Source organism: Kwoniella shivajii, chromosome 7, assembly GCF_035658355.1.
Source record: "Kwoniella shivajii chromosome 7, complete sequence".
Classification (NCBI taxonomy): Eukaryota; Fungi; Basidiomycota; class Tremellomycetes; order Tremellales; family Cryptococcaceae; genus Kwoniella; species Kwoniella shivajii.
Window position 1 is genome coordinate 254,510 of NC_085914.1, and position 17,851 is coordinate 272,360.

A 17,851-nucleotide genomic window follows, 5' to 3' on the forward strand; every position below is an offset into this window, starting at 1 on the left:
GTGTGGCAAATACCTCTCTTATTATACTCGACTGTCCATAAAACCTGTCACGTCTGCATGATGTTATGTAGGCAGATGTGCTGATCATACAGCTGAATCCAGTCCACCAATATACAAACTCCTTTCTCCGTGCTTCCTGCGGACCGAGGTCATCACGACATTGACGACTTGGTATGAGTACTATTGAGCGCGGTGGTGGACGGGGTGGTGGTGGGGCTAGAGGCGGTATAAGAGGTGGTAGAGGAGGAGCGGATTCTCCTAGAGGGTGAGCTCAGAGATCTCTCGTATATTATCAGAATTCAGCTGATTGATCCCGGTTGGTATCATAAAGACGAGGAGTATGGAGAGGTGGACCTCCTCCCGGTTCAAATTCATACCCCGTTTCAAGAGGAACTTCACCTGCTATTCCCGGCTCTGTTACAGGTACTGGTGCAGGTACAGGTACAGGTACATCAGGTGGATCTTCGCCTGCCCCTAGACAATCTATCAATGATCAGTGAGTTTCTGATCGTTCTGTTCTCATGGTGGTACCAAAAAGGGAATGGAACAGAACCTTCCTTTGGAGACGAGATCAAATGACTAATGAAAGGAGTATTTGTTAGTATGAATGATATGAAGAAGATTGTTCATGACGACAAGAATAGATCTAATAAAGGTAAATACAACTTGTTTCTTCTCATTCCCTTTTCTGCCGTTATCTCTTAGGTTCTTCCTCTACCGCTATTCACCAATGATACGAGTATGACCTTACTGAATGATGTTATAGGATTTCAAACCGATACGGATATATCAAAATCGTCTGGACCGATTGAAAGGGAACTCAAACCTTGGGTACCAGATTCTACTTCTCCACCATCTAAGAACAATAACAATGGTTCAAATGGAAACCAAGTGAATGGTTCAGTTAGAGATGTGGATACTTTTGGTACTTTAACAGCCAATATCCCTTGGGATCAGTTCGAGACTAATGAGAAATTATTTGGTGTTAAAACGAATTATCAAGAGGAATTGTATACCACAAAATTGAATAAGAATACTGCGGATTTCAAGAAAAGGGAGAAGGAAGCTGAAAGGTTGGCTAACGAGATTATGGGTGTAAGTATTCCGCTCTCCATGATAGCAGCATGTAGGGACAACTGCGCTGATTACGTCTGATACCGGGCGATCATAGACAACTTCAAAGAATACTCATATTCAAGAAGAGAGAGGTCAAGCTGCTGAGGATTCTGCCAAAGATGAGGAGGAAAAGTGAGCTTATCATTCATGCTTCCACCCGCATATAGGACTCTACTGAGGTCCTGATAGATACTCTGGAGTTGTTCGTGCACCAGGTGCATACGTTCCACCTGGAGCTAGAAAAGCTTTGGGTGGACCGACTCCTGCTCCTGCTCCTCGAGTTTCCGTCCCTCCTGCTCCCGCGGCCACTGCTTCCATACCCAATGGAAATGTTGTCTCTTCACCGGCTCCTCAGCCTATCAAAGCACCTTCGCCTGCTCCTGAATCCAACGCAAACATGGCTCCTCCCCCTGCTCCAGCTCGAAGTACAAGCGATGATCCCTCAGCTACAGTTCCCGCTCCTGCTCCAGTCGTCACGGCTATCCAACCTGCGGAAGCACCAGCTGCCGCTCCTGCTGTCACAACAATCACAGCAGCTGGCGGTGTGGTAGATCAATGGCGTCAATTTGTTGGTACTGAACGTGAAAAGGCAGAGGCTAAGAAACAGTCTCATATGAAGACTGAAAGGGAGAAACAACTTGCAGATTTGAAAAAGTTTCATGCTAATTTCAAGGTGAGTACAACTTTCTTCATACTGCTAAGTACGCCTTTGTCTTACGTCTTGAGCTCAGGTACCCCTTCCCATGCCAAAAGATATTCTACCAATTTTGGCTAAAGACGAAAACAAACAGAAGGATATAGAAGCGAAAGCTGCCAATCAACTTGAAAAGGCTCGAGAGGATCGTAAAGCTCAAGTTACCAACAACAAGTCGCCCACTAAAGCTTCTGCGCCAATGGAATCAGCCGGTTCCAATGAACAATCAAAACCACTTCCACCCAAAAAGCCTTTCATGAGAATTAGCGAGATCCCGCCTTTCAATCCTGCCAAAAAGAAGCCGGTTACTCAAGCTCAAGCTCAGGTTCAAGCACCGGTTATCACTATTCCTGAAACTGCTAACCAGAACATACCTCAGCAAGCTACTTCGCCGACTCCCTCCATGGCCAGTCTAGCATCTGGCTCTCAAGCGAAATTGAACCCTAAAGCAAATACTTTTGTCTTCAAACCAAGCGCTGCTGTGTTCAAACCTGGCCAACCTTCTGGAAGTCCAGCTACTGCTCCTCGTCAAACACCTGCTGTACGTTTTGCCTTTAATGAAAACCGAGTGTCAACCTTGCCAGAGTTTAGCTAACATATGTGATTTTGTTTTTTCTTTTTCAGGTCACATCATCAGTTCCTTCACCTGCTTTAGCCGCACCAACTTTGAAAAACCCCTTCTTCCAACACAAGTTACCTGAGAAAGTTACCGTTGATATCAGGAGTGATTTCAATCCATGGAAACATGGTAATGGATCTGTACCTTCTGCGTCATCGATTGGATTACAGTGGCCCTATCCAGGAAGGAAATCTCATATTCCATCTTTCGCAGGTGGACCCATGGGTGTAAATGTTAGTGGAGGGCCTGGACCTATGCATTTAGGTGGTCCAGGAACATCGATATTTGACGATGAAACAACTGCTGTTGGGTCACCTTCACCTCATCCTCCTCCTCCTCAAATTCTAGGTGGTATGCAACCTTATCCTGGATATGGTTACAGATTCAACCAAGTAAGTTAATCAATCAAGCTCGTATGCGTGAATCACGGCTGATGTGTTCGATGTTTTAGCCCGGTCTACCTCCTCACATGCCCAGTCAAATGAGTAGCCCAATGTTCTCGCCTGGTGGACCTCAGTTCGCTCCTTTACCTGGGCAACAGATGGGTCAACAACCACCGCATCAATTGGGAGGTCCGCAACCTAACGGGATGCCAATGTACTACCAACCCGGAATGCCTCGTGAGTTCACTAAACTTACTTTCGTCGATTCGTATCGTAAGTTACTGATTCAAGCGTTTCAGAAAATCCTCAATTCTTACCTCCTCAACATATGCAAATCAACCCTCATACCGCACAACGTCATGGTCCAGGTCCAGGTCCAGGTATGGGTCAAAATGGACATATTGGTCCAGGTGGTCCTGGATCTGGTCCACAAGGTTACTACTCGCCTCATCATGGAGTATCGACACCTCAACAAACGCCTCAAAGTGAGTCATAGGCGTTCCAAGTACGAACAGATCTTCAGAAGATGGCATCGCTGATCACAGTTTGGATCGGGAATAGTGGTACAGCATAATCTACCTCCTTACCCTCAACAACCTCAACAACAATACCACCCTCACTCACCAATGCAACCTCAAGGTGGACAGGGAGGCGGAGGTCCTCAACCACCCGGATCAAATGGTGGTGGATAGGGATGAGCTGAAGGTTTAAAAGGATGAATGCATGGAATGTTTTTTTCCGTTCATTACCACGTCCTTGTCCATTGATGTCGTGTGCAAGTCTACGCGGTACAGTACATCTACTAGAAAGCTGATCGATCAACCATTTTAGTCTTTGAGTCTTTGAGCAGATCGAGGTAGATTCAAATTATCACTGAGACCGATTTGTCTGAGCCAGAGAAGAGCACAAAGAAGATCATTACAGTCTTTCGTACTGCGCTCGAGCATGTCATGCTATGTTCATTTTATGTGGATAGTGTAGCTTTACTAGTCGTAGTTCAACTGGTCGTCCCCATACTGTACTTAGCACTTGGCGTAAAGTAGAAGATAGCATTAAAATTAAACATTCAACTATGACTGACATTTTAGGTAGAGATAAAATAGAAGAAGATACTGAACGGTTGTTGTAAAAAAGCAGAGACAGGACAAGAAGATTCATCAAGGTATCGATATGAGATTAGAACAACATGTCACAACACATTTCTTCGGCGCAACAACAACACAGGGCTAAGACACGGAAAAAAGATTATTAGCTATATTCTCTTCTTTATCTGAATCGATCGTTTAGGACGACGATTGTGATTTCGTCTGATGATGTCGAGCATGGATCATAGAGGAATTGTGTAAAAGTAACTGACCACCAGCGAGACTAATTTTGGTTGATATTCAGATTGATCAGTATTAAGATAATCATGTCAAGATACATGCTACCAGCGGAAGTAGGACGTATGCGATGATCGTAAATCGACTCACCATGCACAACATCCACCACCTGCTCCACCTGATTTTTTAGGAGGTTGTTGGACGTATACTTGTTGAGGTTGAGGTTGGGGATAGCTGAGTGATTGAAAGGTGATACTCGTCAGCTTTCTGTCCTGTTTCTCAACTCGCAGATGTAAAAATTCAAGTTTGACTATAAAACGCTGAATGTTTGCTTAACCCAGAGAGAGAAAGAGAGAGACTCACTATTCTATTTAAAGTAAAATCACATTGGCATCGATGAGAGTGATTAGCGTTTTCCCCCTTGATCCTCATAAAGTAGCTTAGATAGATTCATACGTACGACCAGGTTGTTGATAAGATTGCTAGAACAGGAACAACAGTGCTGTTAGCTTTACTACCCATTTGCTTTGTCCACATAAGTGACTAGACGAGAGATACTCACTTGAGGAGGAGGAGGGTAGTAACCACCTTGTTGCTGCTGACCATAACCTTGTTGAGGTCCACCATATCCACCTTGTTGTGGACCTCCGTATCCTCCTTGCTGAGGATATCCTCCGTATTGTTGTGGTTGTTGTTGTCTACACGATAATGTCAGTTTCCTCATTCTGTGACCCAAAAATTTCCCTTCGATTCTCCTTATCGCGGTTATGAATATATGTACGATGGTACATGAGGGTCTGTTGATGAGGTTTTCCGATGACTTACTGGTTGCCGTAGTACTGTGACGATGTCAGCATCAAGACTACCCTTTTGAGCGAGATTGTTTGTTGTAAGGCAAGGAAAGGATCTGAATGATACTGATCAACTTACATCTTTCGCTGACATCTTGGTTCTTTCTCTTGTTTTGAAGTTGTGTTTAATGTATGGTTGATGTTCACTGAATGTTGAATATCAATGTTGAGAAATGAGATTTTGTATCTATTCATAGAAAAAGAGATGATGTTGTTGATGCTGCGGGGAGTGGTCGTAGATATCAGCATTAACTCAGGGTCTCAGACTGAGACAAAAATCAAATGGGAAGTTCAGGGCGATCGAAGGTATATATATTGTGGCAGTGCTTTTTGCATCTCTGCATTCATTATTATTTTATACGTAGTTATCGATTTCGCATACAATCAATCTACAAGCAACACAATGTAACATCGCTATGAATGACAGCAATGCATGATATGTAGATCCTCTATTATTATTACAAGGGGACATTATCATAATCATCATTATTCGATCGCCTGTTATTCTTATCTCCCCTTGTTCTACTGTTACTATGTGATCCACCGCTCCAACTATCCTGAGCATCCATCGCCTCCTTCTCATTGTACTCGGGATCTCCCAACTTCTTATCGTGTTCCTGCCATTTACGAATCATACGTGATTTATGTTTAGGTAGTTGAAGACATCTAAATCCCCAGATCGTTAAATCTGCTTTGCGACGTATACAATTCCTATTCATCTCCAACAAGTTGATCAGGATGAGTAAGATGAACGTTATCCAAAGTACTGATTGCGAGTAATTGAACGGGAAATTAGCGTTTCAATCATTGTGATCCACTCTTCGAGGGTGCAAGAAATCAAGAAGCAAGTATCCAGCATCGATTATGGCGCATTCTAAACTCACAGATTATACCCATTCCAATACCTTTACCACCTGTCACGGTAAACAGTTTCAGAGTACAATCACCTGCAATACCTAATATGATAAATGTTAGGACAAAAGTAAAAATCCTTCCTGATCTCCAAGCGAATTTCTTCAACATTTTAATTATATTTCTCATATTCTCCCTTTTGAATGAGAATAGAGAGATCTCGTCCTTTTTGGGGGTTGATGATGGATTATTATTAGGTAAAGAAGAAGAGAAATATCTTATCAAGATGAATAAGAGTGTATATGACATCAACCAAAAGCAAGCTAATGTAGCTAACCCTGTTGAAAGGAAAAAATTGGCTAGATCGAATGAAGATAAGTCTCGCTTTTCAATCAAACTCTTGATGCTTTCCGTCGTGGAATCTGTCGTGTCGGAAGAAGAGGTCAAGCTGGATGGTGAAGAGGTGGACGAAGAAGAGGGCGAACTTATACTTGAGCTTGAACCTGAATTACGAAAAGATGAAATTCAATCATCAAGACTCCAAAGTCAATTTACTGGACTATCAAGCACAGGTATGTTTTGTAAAGAAGTGAAAATACTCACCAGATACCATGTATGGATCACAAGAACTGTCTGAGCATTTCCCTATATACATAAACCCAAATAGTCGAAATCAGTATGAGCCCGCTTGAGTTTTCGTGCTCCATCAATCTGTGATGGTGAGGATGATAGTCTGATACACTTACTCAATACACCAATGTACGAACTACCATCTTTGAAAACAGCAGATAAACCACCGTTCGGAGCGGTGAAACAAAGTAAAGCCAAAATCACCCAAACTAGAATCTCAAGGATGAGTATCAGTAATGGTGGATAATAATTGAAATAATCAGTTGGACGCGTAGGTGAGTTTGATTGTTGAGATTTTTGCTGATCAGGTTCATCGGGAAATCCACTCTCCAAATCGGGCTGTTTTTCTCTTGACATTTAGCTTGGTTGGTTCGAACGGGCCTCTACTGGATGATTGATGTGGGAGGTAAGAGTAAGTGTTGCTGAAGATGAGTCTGGATTGTCGGCTCAGTTTTTGAGAATTCTACGAATAGTGCTGATTCGTTACTACTAGTCGTGTGGAGTTATTTCAATGGGATGAGGAAGGTGTTGTTAGTTTTGTTTTGACTTTTGACTTTCTCGGAAGTGGGGCTTTGAGCTGGATACGCCCTCTTTCGTTATGTTTTATTATATTATTCTCTATTATATTAGTCAGTAAATGATATTTTTTAGTGGTAGCTTTTACTGTAAGCTTTTTAAGATAATTAGTGAAGATGATTATGACGAGATCAGCGAGTTCAAGAGCATCAGCTCAACATATATAATCACATCAGCCATGTCACCGCTCGTCCGTATTACGAACGAGGACCGTTTCGTATCATAAATGCAAAGTGACGAAACCATATTATCGGTAAAGGATCTGCACTCTTGACGCACGTCTGATCTCCCGCACACCTTTAGTCTTCTTCAAAGGAGATGAATGTACCCAAAGGAGATTCGCATTCAATCAAAGGAATGTACTTTCGAGCTATCTCTTCCATGTCAGACGTACTGAAAACACCCTTCGGAATGTCTAGTCAGATTGGAGATTCTGCACGCTGTTTATTCTGATCAGTATGAGATTCTCATATGTTGACGGAGGGTGAAAAGTATCCCCTCATGCACAATATACATATTTGCGCAAATTCCCAATCTGGGACAACACCGTATGTATTGATTCTATCAGCTCTATGGCAGTTACAATACTTCCAACTCGTTACTTTCCCTTTCAACCAATAACAAGGTTTTTTCCACATCTTTCAAGGCTTTAAGTAATCTAGCATTTTTAGAAGCTTTACTTTCGCTCTTAGCGTTCGGAGAGATATTCTCATCTCCTCTCACTCTTTTTTTACCATTGCCCATGGTTTTAGGTGATTTATTCGGCGATTTCTTATGTAGGTATTGATGATGATCTTTCGGAGGTGGAGACTGATCAATTCCCATCAACTCGTCATTGTTGTTCGAATTGGTATTTGTGGTAATCGTCCAAGTTTGCGGTGGTGGAAGTATCTTTTGAATGGCTTTATCCATTTCTTGTTCATAGGATTTACTCAGAGCGTTCAAATAACCTTTCTTGAATGATTTAGTATGGGTTTGAGTAGGGTAAAATATCCTTAATTCCAAGTCTGTATCTTTGATCTCACCCAAAACGAGGAATGAAAGTGATTGCAGTGCTGGTATCAAGGGTAATGCTGTTTTCAACCAAAGATGAGCCTTCCAATTTGGTGGGTCCTCAGACATCAAATAGATGACTCACGATGACCTAGTAAAGCCGCTTGTCTCATTGGAGTAACCAGTAAATCTAGATCGTCAATTCCCTTGAGTGATTCATGCTCGAAGTAATCAGCTATGCGTTCGACCACTTCTGACCTATTACGAGAACGGGAAATTAGCGCTGAGGCCTCTCATATCGACATCGCTCTTTGATATCGTTAGTAGGGCAAAAGATGGGGAGGGGCGACTTACATATCAGCGTTTTCTTCAGGGAAAGGAGGCAAGATGATCGGATTAAATTTATCTGGATCTTCTAATTCCACTGAACCTAAAGCCGATTGAACCAAAGATGGAATCGAATTTATTAATCCCACACCAAGTTTGAATATCGTAATCGCCAAATCAGGCTCGGCCGGTCTTTGGCGAAGTTGAATGTTTGATATATCATTGAATCTTTGCCATGTTGGATACAACCTAGAAATCACTTCTTGTAAATTGATAATCACTTGTTCTTTTATCGTTAATTCAGGTAATAAGATCTCCAACGCTTTCATGAAACGTTCGTCTAAATCATCCGAAAGTTGCAATGATACCAATGCTTTTTTAGGGAATTGCGATAGTTCTCTTGAAATCTGTAATCTTTCTCCTAGTTCTTCCAGAGTCTCTTGTTCCCATGTTAGGACGATCAAAGAAGGGGAATATCGATTGGATATCGTTTGTACTCCCTTTAATAGGGTTCCTATCCTATCTTGAGCGTCTGCTGTATTTCTATTAAAGTAGAGATGTTAGCCCTTCATCATACATTGATATTCCATCTGGAGAGTGTAGATCTCAACTCACTCGGACGATTTCCTCTCATCATCAGTGTTCATGGGAGCTTCGAATACGAACATCCCAATGGAACACCATCTAGGTGGAGGTATGCCACTTTCCAAGATCTTGGTGTCATACATTACCCCTGATACAACATACGAATCATTCTCCGATTCCTCATCGAGTTTAGAGGAAGGTAAGAATTTCCTATTTAACCAAGTTTGAACTTCAGGTTCTGGGGGATTACCAAAGTCGCTTGGAGGTATTGAGACTATGGTATGAAACGCTGGCAAGAAAGTTGAGTTGGATGAAGCTTGAGGTGATAAGAATGGTCCAACATGACGTGTGATTGCTGTTAAGAAGGTCGAGGGTGAAAAGAAATTGTCTTTTGTTCTTTCAGCCTGTTTAATGACCCGCTCGTCAGCTCAGCTTCCGTCCGAATCGCGTACAATACGATTGGTGACTTACGTGGTTGATCTCAATGTCAATCTGTAATCCATCCATCCTCTCGATTTCCAGTGACATATCAATGTCACCTATAGGAGCAGGGCTTTCATTTCTTGGTGTTGAAGATACCGATTTACTTAAGCCCATACTTGTAAGATGAGTGAAGATAGTTCCTCGTTTCTTCTCTGCTTCTTCCCTATTCCGTCTTTGTGTCTTCGCCCATGATCGCCAAAACCGTATAGCCCTTCTAGTAAGGTAACGTCTTTTCAATTCTCCCAATAGAGCAATGTTGGCAATTCGCTTAGTCTCTTCATCTGCCAAACGAGTCAAGATACTTTGAGACCATTGTAAGATCGCTTCTGAACGAAGAACCTTTCGTCGCTGATATTCCGTCGCAGCCTTCTGTTGTTTCGCATATCGTTCCAGGTCAGATGAGAGATGATCTGCAATCATCTGCTGGATCACATCATCTACGAGCAAGTCGCAGATATCCGGTAACGAGTGTAAACGATTTTGCCTATCATCGCGTGTTTCCGCGAGGGACTTTCTTAGTACGCTTGAAGACAATTTCGATGTCGAGGAAGATAAAACCGATGAGGCTATTCGTTTCCTTTGTCGAGGGGGTGAAGCAGTAGATGAGCTGAGAGGGCTCGAAGTGACCGGTGAGATTGGTTTAGGGATGCTGAAAGGTGGTAACGTCGGTGAAACAGGTTTGGCTGGTTGTGTCAAGGCTGATGGGGGAGATGCTATAAATGATGGAGGCTTTGACGTAGATGAGGCAGGCGTCGCAAAGAGGGAAGGTGATGAGAAAAGGGGAGCCTTGGCGGAAGGTGCCAGATCTCCATCCGCTGATCTCTTCTTCTTTGTTGAAGGCTCTACTGCACTCGATTGGGCTGGAGGCGGCGTGAAGCTGAATGAAGATGAAGGCACGGCAATTGGTGCAGAAGGCTTTGGGATACTATTCACTTCAACAGCAGACGGCATGGGTCGTGGGAAAGCTGATGTACCTGCCATCCACGACGGCGACGCCGATGATGAAGGAGGAGCAGTGATTGGTGTCTTCTCTGTTTTTGCAGCCATTTCACGTTGGTCCGGGGGGAGACCAGGTGACTTGAAGTCCAATGATGTCTGTGAAGCAGATTTGGTAGGTTGAGAGGTTGGGACCGTAAAGGTTGGAATGGATGAATGGTTATTGAAAGAGAAAGCTGGGGTTGATTGAAGTTTGTTGGCAGGGGCAGCAATGAAAGATGATGTTGATTGAGGTCGAGTTACTCGAGGTATCGTTGTACCTTCCATGTGAACGCCAGCTTGACCATTCACGATATCGACATAACTTGCATCACTTCTCTTCTCCGTTATGAGTTTCCATCTCCTCGTATAAGGAGCATCTTTATTATCGTTATATTGGGAACCCATATTGATCAAAGCTCCAATGGGTCCATTATGATCTTCGTAAATATCGAAATTGAATCTTTTAGAAATAGCGATTGATTCTTGATTCTGATTTTGATTTTGATTTGTATGATCATAATCTATATCATCCCAGGCAGAATCTTCCGTTTCCTGTTCCTCACAACCTAATATCTTATCCAATGTTTTGATTAAAATCATTTTCCTTTCTACGACTTCACCCATTTCGTTTAATCTTATGGGATCCGATTTTTTCAAGTTTGGATAAGCTCTTCTTAATGATCTTAATGCACTTCTTCTCATTTCCCTTAAACGTATTTCGACCAAACAAGATAACAGAAAAGGTATCTTGGGTTGTTTGAGTAATCTGATAAATCGATTAATCAAATTCATTCCTAATTCTGAATTATGTTTTGATCCTTCTTTTTGTGTATCGAAATTCCTTTGAGCGGCTCTACGGATTTCCCAAGCTATCTTCACTAATGGATCATCTATGATGATGGATGGAAGTTCTGAAAATGGTATTGAAACAGATTTAGAATTTAAATCGTAGATCAACATGTATGCTGTGAATTCAGATTCATTGGGACAAGGTGATTCCACCCTTGATTCTTCTCTTCGGTCATTATAATGTTGTCTTAAACTTGTAAAGCCTATATATATATTTTTTGTTTTTTTTTAAAAATGAGGAGATGGGATAAGCTTCCAATATCCGACTTGTGTAGATACATTGGATCTCACTTACATCTATTTAATTCGGCAGAATCGATATGCATATCAACGTTTGTACCACTTTCTTCTTGTAATTCTCTCAAACATAAAATATGCCATCTTGCTATTCTTTCAAAACTTGCAATGGCTTCTTCATGACCCCAACTACTTTGCATGGCGAATTCTTTCCTTATAGCTCTTGTCCTATCTCGAATGAAACCTGCAGAATATCCAAGTGCTTTACGAGGTGTACAAGGCGATATCGACGTTGAAGGTGGATGAGTTGGCATAATGACGGAAAATAGATAATCTAGCGTTCTCTAACATTGACATGATATGCTTAGCTTCTTCACGCTCTCGCAGGAATATCGGTAGATTGAGATATGTGTGGACTTACGGCTAGGGTTATGGGAGTTCTCAAGTCAGAAGGGAGAATAGCAGAATCACCATGACCTGCACCTGCATCAGAACGTGAATATGCTGCAACAGCTTTCGAAGGATCCATTCTGCCTTCAGATCCCTAATAAGTATTGTACATGTTATACTTCAGTTTTTCTGACCCCTTCCACCACACAATCAATAATGCTTACTTACTATTTTTTCGAATGGATGTACTTCTCTCGTATACTCTCTAAACTCCCTTTCGTATTCTGAACACATCATCTCACAAGTTCCTCTCATATCTACTGCATCACCTAATTGTGTTTTACCAACTTTGATCAATCCTTGTTCCTCAAAAGCTTTTCTCTCTTTGATTCGCATTTCCTCCAGCTATTCAAAGTATAACACATTAGCTCAGCGCGGATGACATCTTTAGAGGTCTCTACGAGAATGGGACGTACCTGCTTGTATCTGTTACCAGGTAAGACTTTGTTGAACCTAGCTGCTCTAGCAGCGAGTCTTGATGCTTTTCGAGATTCATCTTCCCCATCTGGATTTCCCGAGTCCAGCGCAGAGATAGCAGAAGGCATACTGGCTATGACTCAGGATTAGGTCCAAAGGTCGAGGGTCGAGGGTCGAGGGTCGAGGGAACCAACTCGAGCTGAGCGGTCAAGGGATGGAAATCAAGGAGAATCGGTCGTTATTGCCGTAAGCTAAACATGAAGAGATGTGAATATGCTGGTTCGAATCAAGCTGCGCGGGATTAAAACGTTCCGCGATGGACCAGATCCTCCCTAGCTGATCCTCTCTTGAGCCTCTTGGTAGCGATCACTTGTATCAGGCTGTTGAGGTTGTTACTGCTCTTTCAGTATTGATCATATCACAGAGACCGAGATCTCAAATTAATTCGCGTCATTTAACTTTATGTATGTCAATCCGTTATCAATTTCCATCGCCACGTGGGAGCAGAACGAAGGGGAAAAAGATGCATTACGTGGCATTTATTTTATTACATGAGTGTGATTTATTCTCCTTTGATATTTCATCTTCTTTCGTCGGATCTCACTTGATACAACATCAAGAAGAGATACTTTGTCCCATTCCATCGTTGTGTACCTACTTATCGGGAGATATCACAGACTAAGCATCATGGCCCGACCACTGAGATCGCTCATCACTGGTACGTAGTTTTTCTTTTGGCTTCACACGGAATGAGACTTTCTCACTGACTGATTCTGTGTTCGAAATTTAGTTGCCCAGTCTTCAATCGCTGGTCCATCATCTCTTCGACCATCGACATCTACTTTGAGAGTATCACCACTCCAGAGTCAAGTAAGGACGTGAGTCTGATCGTGTCTCTGTGTTAGATCTACTCAAAGAACTACACATTGTCGGGAGTGGAAATCGGATGGAAGCTGACATCTTGATTCTTCATATAGGGCATTCAACCTTTCAGGATGGGACAAATATCTACCTAAATTACCAAGACTGTTGAAAGAAGAAGAACCAGTTTCAACTACGTCTTCAGGAAATGAAGGAGGAGTGGTGAACACGACGACGAATGAAGGAAAGACAGATCAGAAACAAGGTGAAATAGAAGGTTCAACAGGCGGTCTATTCGATGAATATTCCAAAGAAGATGAAGGTGAACAAATCGATAGGAAAAGGAGAAAGAGAGGTGACCAACCTTGGACTGAGGTGAGTTGGATCGTTTCAATTATGGTGGTATCACCATCGAGATGATGGGCGGGTGGGCGGGGAGAGTACGATCTGTACAAATAGACAGAAGGATATAACCCTCGTTAAACGGTAATAAAGACTGACATAGAGAATGGAATGTACGTTGTAGCATCGATATTCATCAGCATTACATAAGATATCGCATCGAAAACTAAATGATCTATCAAGACAAATATCAGATTTACCAATTGATGAAGCTATTGTTCAAATGCAATTCTCAGATAAAAGAGCGAGTAAATGGATTAAATCTACTTTGGCTTTAGCTAGAGATCATGCTATTGATAAAAATTTAGATAGATCAAAATTGGTCGTTGGTGAGTTTCGAATGGATCGGCCCCCCCCATATTTATCATTCCAATCAAAATGGATTGCATGAAATGAGATACTGATGATGAATTCTGATTCATTCGTTCCTCCTTCTTGCCTTCTACTTGACTTGACTTGATCCCCACCCACTCAAACCCTCATGCATCCTCTGGTATCGCTGGCACAGCCGAAACATGGGTATCGAAAGGACAAAAAATCTCAAGGTTGGATATCAAAGGACGTGGTAAATACGGTATCAAGCATCATCCATCTTCGAAAATTCATGTCGTCTTGAGAGAAGGTAAAACTCATCAAGAGAAATATCAAGAGAAATTCGAGAAAGATCTGAGAAAAGTAAGGAGTGCAGGTTTAGTTAGAGAAGATGGTGTTATCAGAAGGAAAGTAGTTAGTGGTTGGACTTGGTAGATTCCAGTTCTTATTGATATGACCTTTGATTTTGATCATTATGCATTCTCACCTTACAATCGCCTCGTTTCCTCCATGATGTCCAAGTCAGGAACGCAAGTGGTGTGTCATTTATCAGCTTCCTTCTACTTATCAGCTTCCTTCCACAGCATCTCATCAAGGCCTGACAGACTCAAGAGTCAAGGGAACATATCAACGTGGCTCAAAAAGCCACCATGTCAGAGTGTCGCTCTTCGTATGTCCATCCGGCTCGAACACAGCGATCGCAACACTTTCGCATGAAACATATCTTGCAATTGCAAAAAAAAACATATGTCATCAAATTGCATTTTCTTTATGTTCATTCACTACTTCTTTCCCTCCCTGACCGTCATCTTCAGATCCGATTTAAGCCTTGTGACTGTTACAGATGTCGATGAATTCAGGTTTGAGGGAAGCTCCACCGACGAGGAAACCATCGATATCAGGTGCGTTTGCTGTAAGACGTGCAAAGGATGTCTCAGCAAGAAGAACTTCTGGTAAGATATTACGGCAGTGATCACTCACCGAGATCAGCACAGTTCTTGCCGTTGACGCTACCACCGTAGATGATTCGAGTTTGATCAGCAACAGATTGAGTTACTCTCTTAGCGAGCCATTTTCGGATTTGGTCATGAACCTCTTGAGCTTGCTCTTTGGTAGCTACTTTACCGGTACCGATAGCCCAAACGGGTTCGTCTGAGTACCAAATGAAATGTTAGCTACATCCTTGCCTGATGTCACAGAGCCTTAAGGTAGCTTACATGCAATGACAACGTCTCTGGAACATGAGATATGTCAGCTTGTTATGTCCACAACAGTTCCAATGGAAGAGGCAGCTCACTTCCATTCAGATTCGGAGATTTCCTTGGCGATGGTTTCAAGTTGTCGCTCAACGATTTCTTGGGTTTCACCGGCCTCTCTTTGTTCTAGTGATTCACCGACACATGCAATTACTGCTAGTCCGTTCTCAATAGCGGCCTTGACCTGGACACGGAGTGATTTAGCTTTATCTTCCAGTGACGCAGACTATGTATGAAGATCGCCAAGGATGTGAAGCCAGTCATACTGGCAAGCGGAATGAAAGAGACAAGGGGGATGGATGAAAAGCTCACTTTATCAGCGACGAGTTTATCGGTATCACCGAATAAACTTCTTCTTTCAGAATGACCGAGGATTACCCAATGGACATTCGCATCTTTCAATTGACTAGGAGAGATTTCACCTGTGAAAGCACCTGATTTCTCTGTGAAAGAATTTTGAGCAGCGACTTGAGAAGGAGCTTTCAACTCTTCTTGAATTTTGAGCAAGTAAAGCGCGGGAGGAGCGACGACGATTTCTATCGGTCATAATGACAAGTTCATGTCAGTACAAACAAGTCACAGATTTTGATTTCGGGTCATCCGTTTATGCCCTTATCCCTTTCCTCGCTTTTTTAACAACAGAAACTTACCGGTTGATCCATCAAACTTGGCTTCATTGATTCGTTCAATGATGGTTTCAATCTCAGTGAGAGAACCGTTCATTTTGAAGTTTCCTCTGTATACAGCATAACGTAAACCACATCAGCATCGCCGTTCAGTGGTTCTAGCCATATAACATGTGACAGGGTCCAGACCCATGATTCTTGCTAGCCCAGCATGCGAGGGTAAAGAAGGGAATAAAGATACTGACCCAACGAAGAATTTTCTAGCTACCATTTTGTGTAGAGTATGTATTTGTCTAGTTCGAAGAGAGAGCGATAGAGGGATGAGTTTGGGTATGTTGTAAGAAAGGACGAAAGAGATAACAAAGTCAGTTGTGCAGCAGTTGTATTTAAGTGGTTCTTGTACTTTGCATGACGAATGGAAAAATAAAGATCTGATTATAAGAAAGGAGAGGGGAAACTGCAGTAGGAGTACAGGCGGTAGGAAGCGGGAATAGCAATGTGGAGTCTCCACAAATGCCTATGGGATGTGTATAGACATCGTACCATATATGTCCGATGTAGCAGATACTATAATACCGAATGAGGCACATCGTGGCATTGTCAATGTTGACACACAGATTACATTACGCGTTTCAAAGTTGACTTTTATATCTTGTCTCATTCCTACTTTATGATAGATTGACAAATCAAGAACAACAGCCAAAGAAGGAACCAGTCAGCATTATCAGCCAAGATGCCTCCGATCAATTCAAAGAAATCAAAGCAGAGTAGAGTGAGCCACTTTCCAGCTCACCTCTTCAACGCATTACTTTCCTTCACATCTTGTGAATATGCCTGATGCTGATTTCATGTTATCGTACAGTTCCCTGTGGTAAGCTGTGTCAACCTTTCATCGTCCACATTATCGTATAGCTGATATGACTCATATTCGTTAGGCAAGAATCAAGCGAATAATGCAATTAGATGAAGAAGTAGGTAAATTAGCTTCTGCAACTCCCGTAATGATATGTGAGTAAATGTCTCTACAGCTACCGAGATGTGAGAGAGGAACAAGCTGATGACAGTTTGTTCTTCTAAATTTCAGCGAAATCACTGGAATGTTTCATGCAGCAATTGATAGATGAAACGTGTAAAGAAACTAGGTCAAGAGGATCGAAGAAGATGACTGCTTATCATTTGTGAGTGTCTGTGTTTTGATGAAAGAGATGGTTCATTCTTCTCCACTCTAATTGAGGTCGCCCCAGCTCTCTACCTGTTACTAACATGCGCCGTTCGTAGAAAACACATGATCAATTCAAATCCAACATTCGATTTTTTGCGTGAAGTAGTAGAATCAATACCCGATCCAATAATATCAGAATCATCTTCTAAACCAGGTCCATCAAAGCCACGTAAAGTCTCAAACCCAAATCCCAATCTCAACGATCCTTCATCCGGTGGTGGGGCACCCAGGAAAAGGATGAAAAGAGATCAGAATGGTGTTGTGCATCAAGTACAAGAAGGAGATGCTGGAATCCCGAATGCAAATATTTTGCCTAATATAGGGACTTGGAAAAGAGAATTTACGGGCTCAGGCGGTACAGGTGAAAATGGGAGAGGAATATTTGATGATTATGAAGAAGATGAAGAGGATTATTGAGGATGTGTGCATATTGATAGAGAGGTTTATGGGATAGATTAAAGGTCGAACAGTGTATCATCAACCAAAAGTGGTAGAAGGAGGAACAAGACAAGGATCATATATTCGTTGAAAGAAGCAATGACAGGTCGGACTTGTACGACAACGTCATGGAGCAGGAAGATGGTCATCGTATCATGTATAACAATATCAAGTCCTGATTTGTGTTTAGAGGGATAAATGGTTTTTCGTCTAAGATTTCAATCCCAAATTATATCCGTGAAAAGGGATGAGTGAACGGATGTCACGATGTTTAGCTTGCGAGTGATTCTTGTGCCGATTACAACACAGTTTCGATTTCGGGTTTAGTCTTGATGCTATATGATACATGAGTTATTGGATTTCCAATCGATT

At 42.1% G+C, this 17,851-nt stretch overlaps 7 protein-coding genes across 7 annotated transcripts; 3 read left to right on the top strand and 4 right to left on the bottom strand.

Annotated features, from left to right (window-relative positions):
- Nucleotides 1–173: 173 nt before the first annotated feature.
- IL334_005218 (uncharacterized protein) lies at nt 174–3,504 on the top strand (the record flags this gene model as incomplete). Its single annotated transcript, XM_062936931.1, has 11 exons — nt 174–265; nt 332–496; nt 603–655; nt 767–1,095; nt 1,172–1,248; nt 1,306–1,789; nt 1,848–2,351; nt 2,435–2,821; nt 2,881–3,049; nt 3,112–3,297; nt 3,374–3,504. The coding sequence occupies 11 exons, from the start codon at nt 174–176 to the stop codon at nt 3,502–3,504; spliced, it is 2,577 nt and encodes an 858-aa protein (XP_062792982.1).
- Nucleotides 3,505–4,095: 591 nt separating this feature from the next.
- Nucleotides 4,096–5,079, bottom strand: IL334_005219 (uncharacterized protein; the record flags this gene model as incomplete). Its single annotated transcript, XM_062936932.1, has 6 exons — nt 4,096–4,180; nt 4,285–4,368; nt 4,591–4,616; nt 4,697–4,832; nt 4,960–4,973; nt 5,065–5,079. 6 exons carry the CDS (start codon nt 5,077–5,079, stop codon nt 4,096–4,098), a joined length of 360 nt encoding a protein of 119 aa, XP_062792983.1.
- Nucleotides 5,080–5,443: 364 nt separating this feature from the next.
- Nucleotides 5,444–6,824, bottom strand: IL334_005220 (uncharacterized protein; the record flags this gene model as incomplete). Its single annotated transcript, XM_062936933.1, has 4 exons — nt 5,444–5,751; nt 5,870–6,340; nt 6,441–6,482; nt 6,584–6,824. 4 exons carry the CDS (start codon nt 6,822–6,824, stop codon nt 5,444–5,446), a joined length of 1,062 nt encoding a protein of 353 aa, XP_062792984.1.
- Nucleotides 6,825–7,622: 798 nt separating this feature from the next.
- IL334_005221 (uncharacterized protein) lies at nt 7,623–12,490 on the bottom strand (the record flags this gene model as incomplete). Its single annotated transcript, XM_062936934.1, has 9 exons — nt 7,623–8,116; nt 8,182–8,294; nt 8,391–8,906; nt 8,979–9,352; nt 9,420–11,461; nt 11,554–11,839; nt 11,917–12,039; nt 12,114–12,290; nt 12,362–12,490. The coding sequence occupies 9 exons, from the start codon at nt 12,488–12,490 to the stop codon at nt 7,623–7,625; spliced, it is 4,254 nt and encodes a 1,417-aa protein (XP_062792985.1).
- Nucleotides 12,491–13,049: 559 nt separating this feature from the next.
- IL334_005222 (uncharacterized protein) lies at nt 13,050–14,372 on the top strand (the record flags this gene model as incomplete). The annotated part of the gene is made up of 5 exons (XM_062936935.1): nt 13,050–13,080; nt 13,153–13,240; nt 13,340–13,598; nt 13,750–13,954; nt 14,134–14,372. The coding sequence occupies 5 exons, from the start codon at nt 13,050–13,052 to the stop codon at nt 14,370–14,372; spliced, it is 822 nt and encodes a 273-aa protein (XP_062792986.1).
- Nucleotides 14,373–14,759: 387 nt separating this feature from the next.
- Nucleotides 14,760–16,090, bottom strand: IL334_005223 (triose-phosphate isomerase; the record flags this gene model as incomplete). Its single annotated transcript, XM_062936936.1, has 7 exons — nt 14,760–14,848; nt 14,919–15,089; nt 15,155–15,171; nt 15,235–15,377; nt 15,506–15,729; nt 15,844–15,929; nt 16,065–16,090. 7 exons carry the CDS (start codon nt 16,088–16,090, stop codon nt 14,760–14,762), a joined length of 756 nt encoding a protein of 251 aa, XP_062792987.1.
- Nucleotides 16,091–16,552: 462 nt separating this feature from the next.
- IL334_005224 (uncharacterized protein) lies at nt 16,553–17,458 on the top strand (the record flags this gene model as incomplete). The annotated part of the gene is made up of 4 exons (XM_062936937.1): nt 16,553–16,591; nt 16,755–16,827; nt 16,904–16,997; nt 17,098–17,458. The coding sequence occupies 4 exons, from the start codon at nt 16,553–16,555 to the stop codon at nt 17,456–17,458; spliced, it is 567 nt and encodes a 188-aa protein (XP_062792988.1).
- Nucleotides 17,459–17,851: the final 393 nt, after the last annotated feature.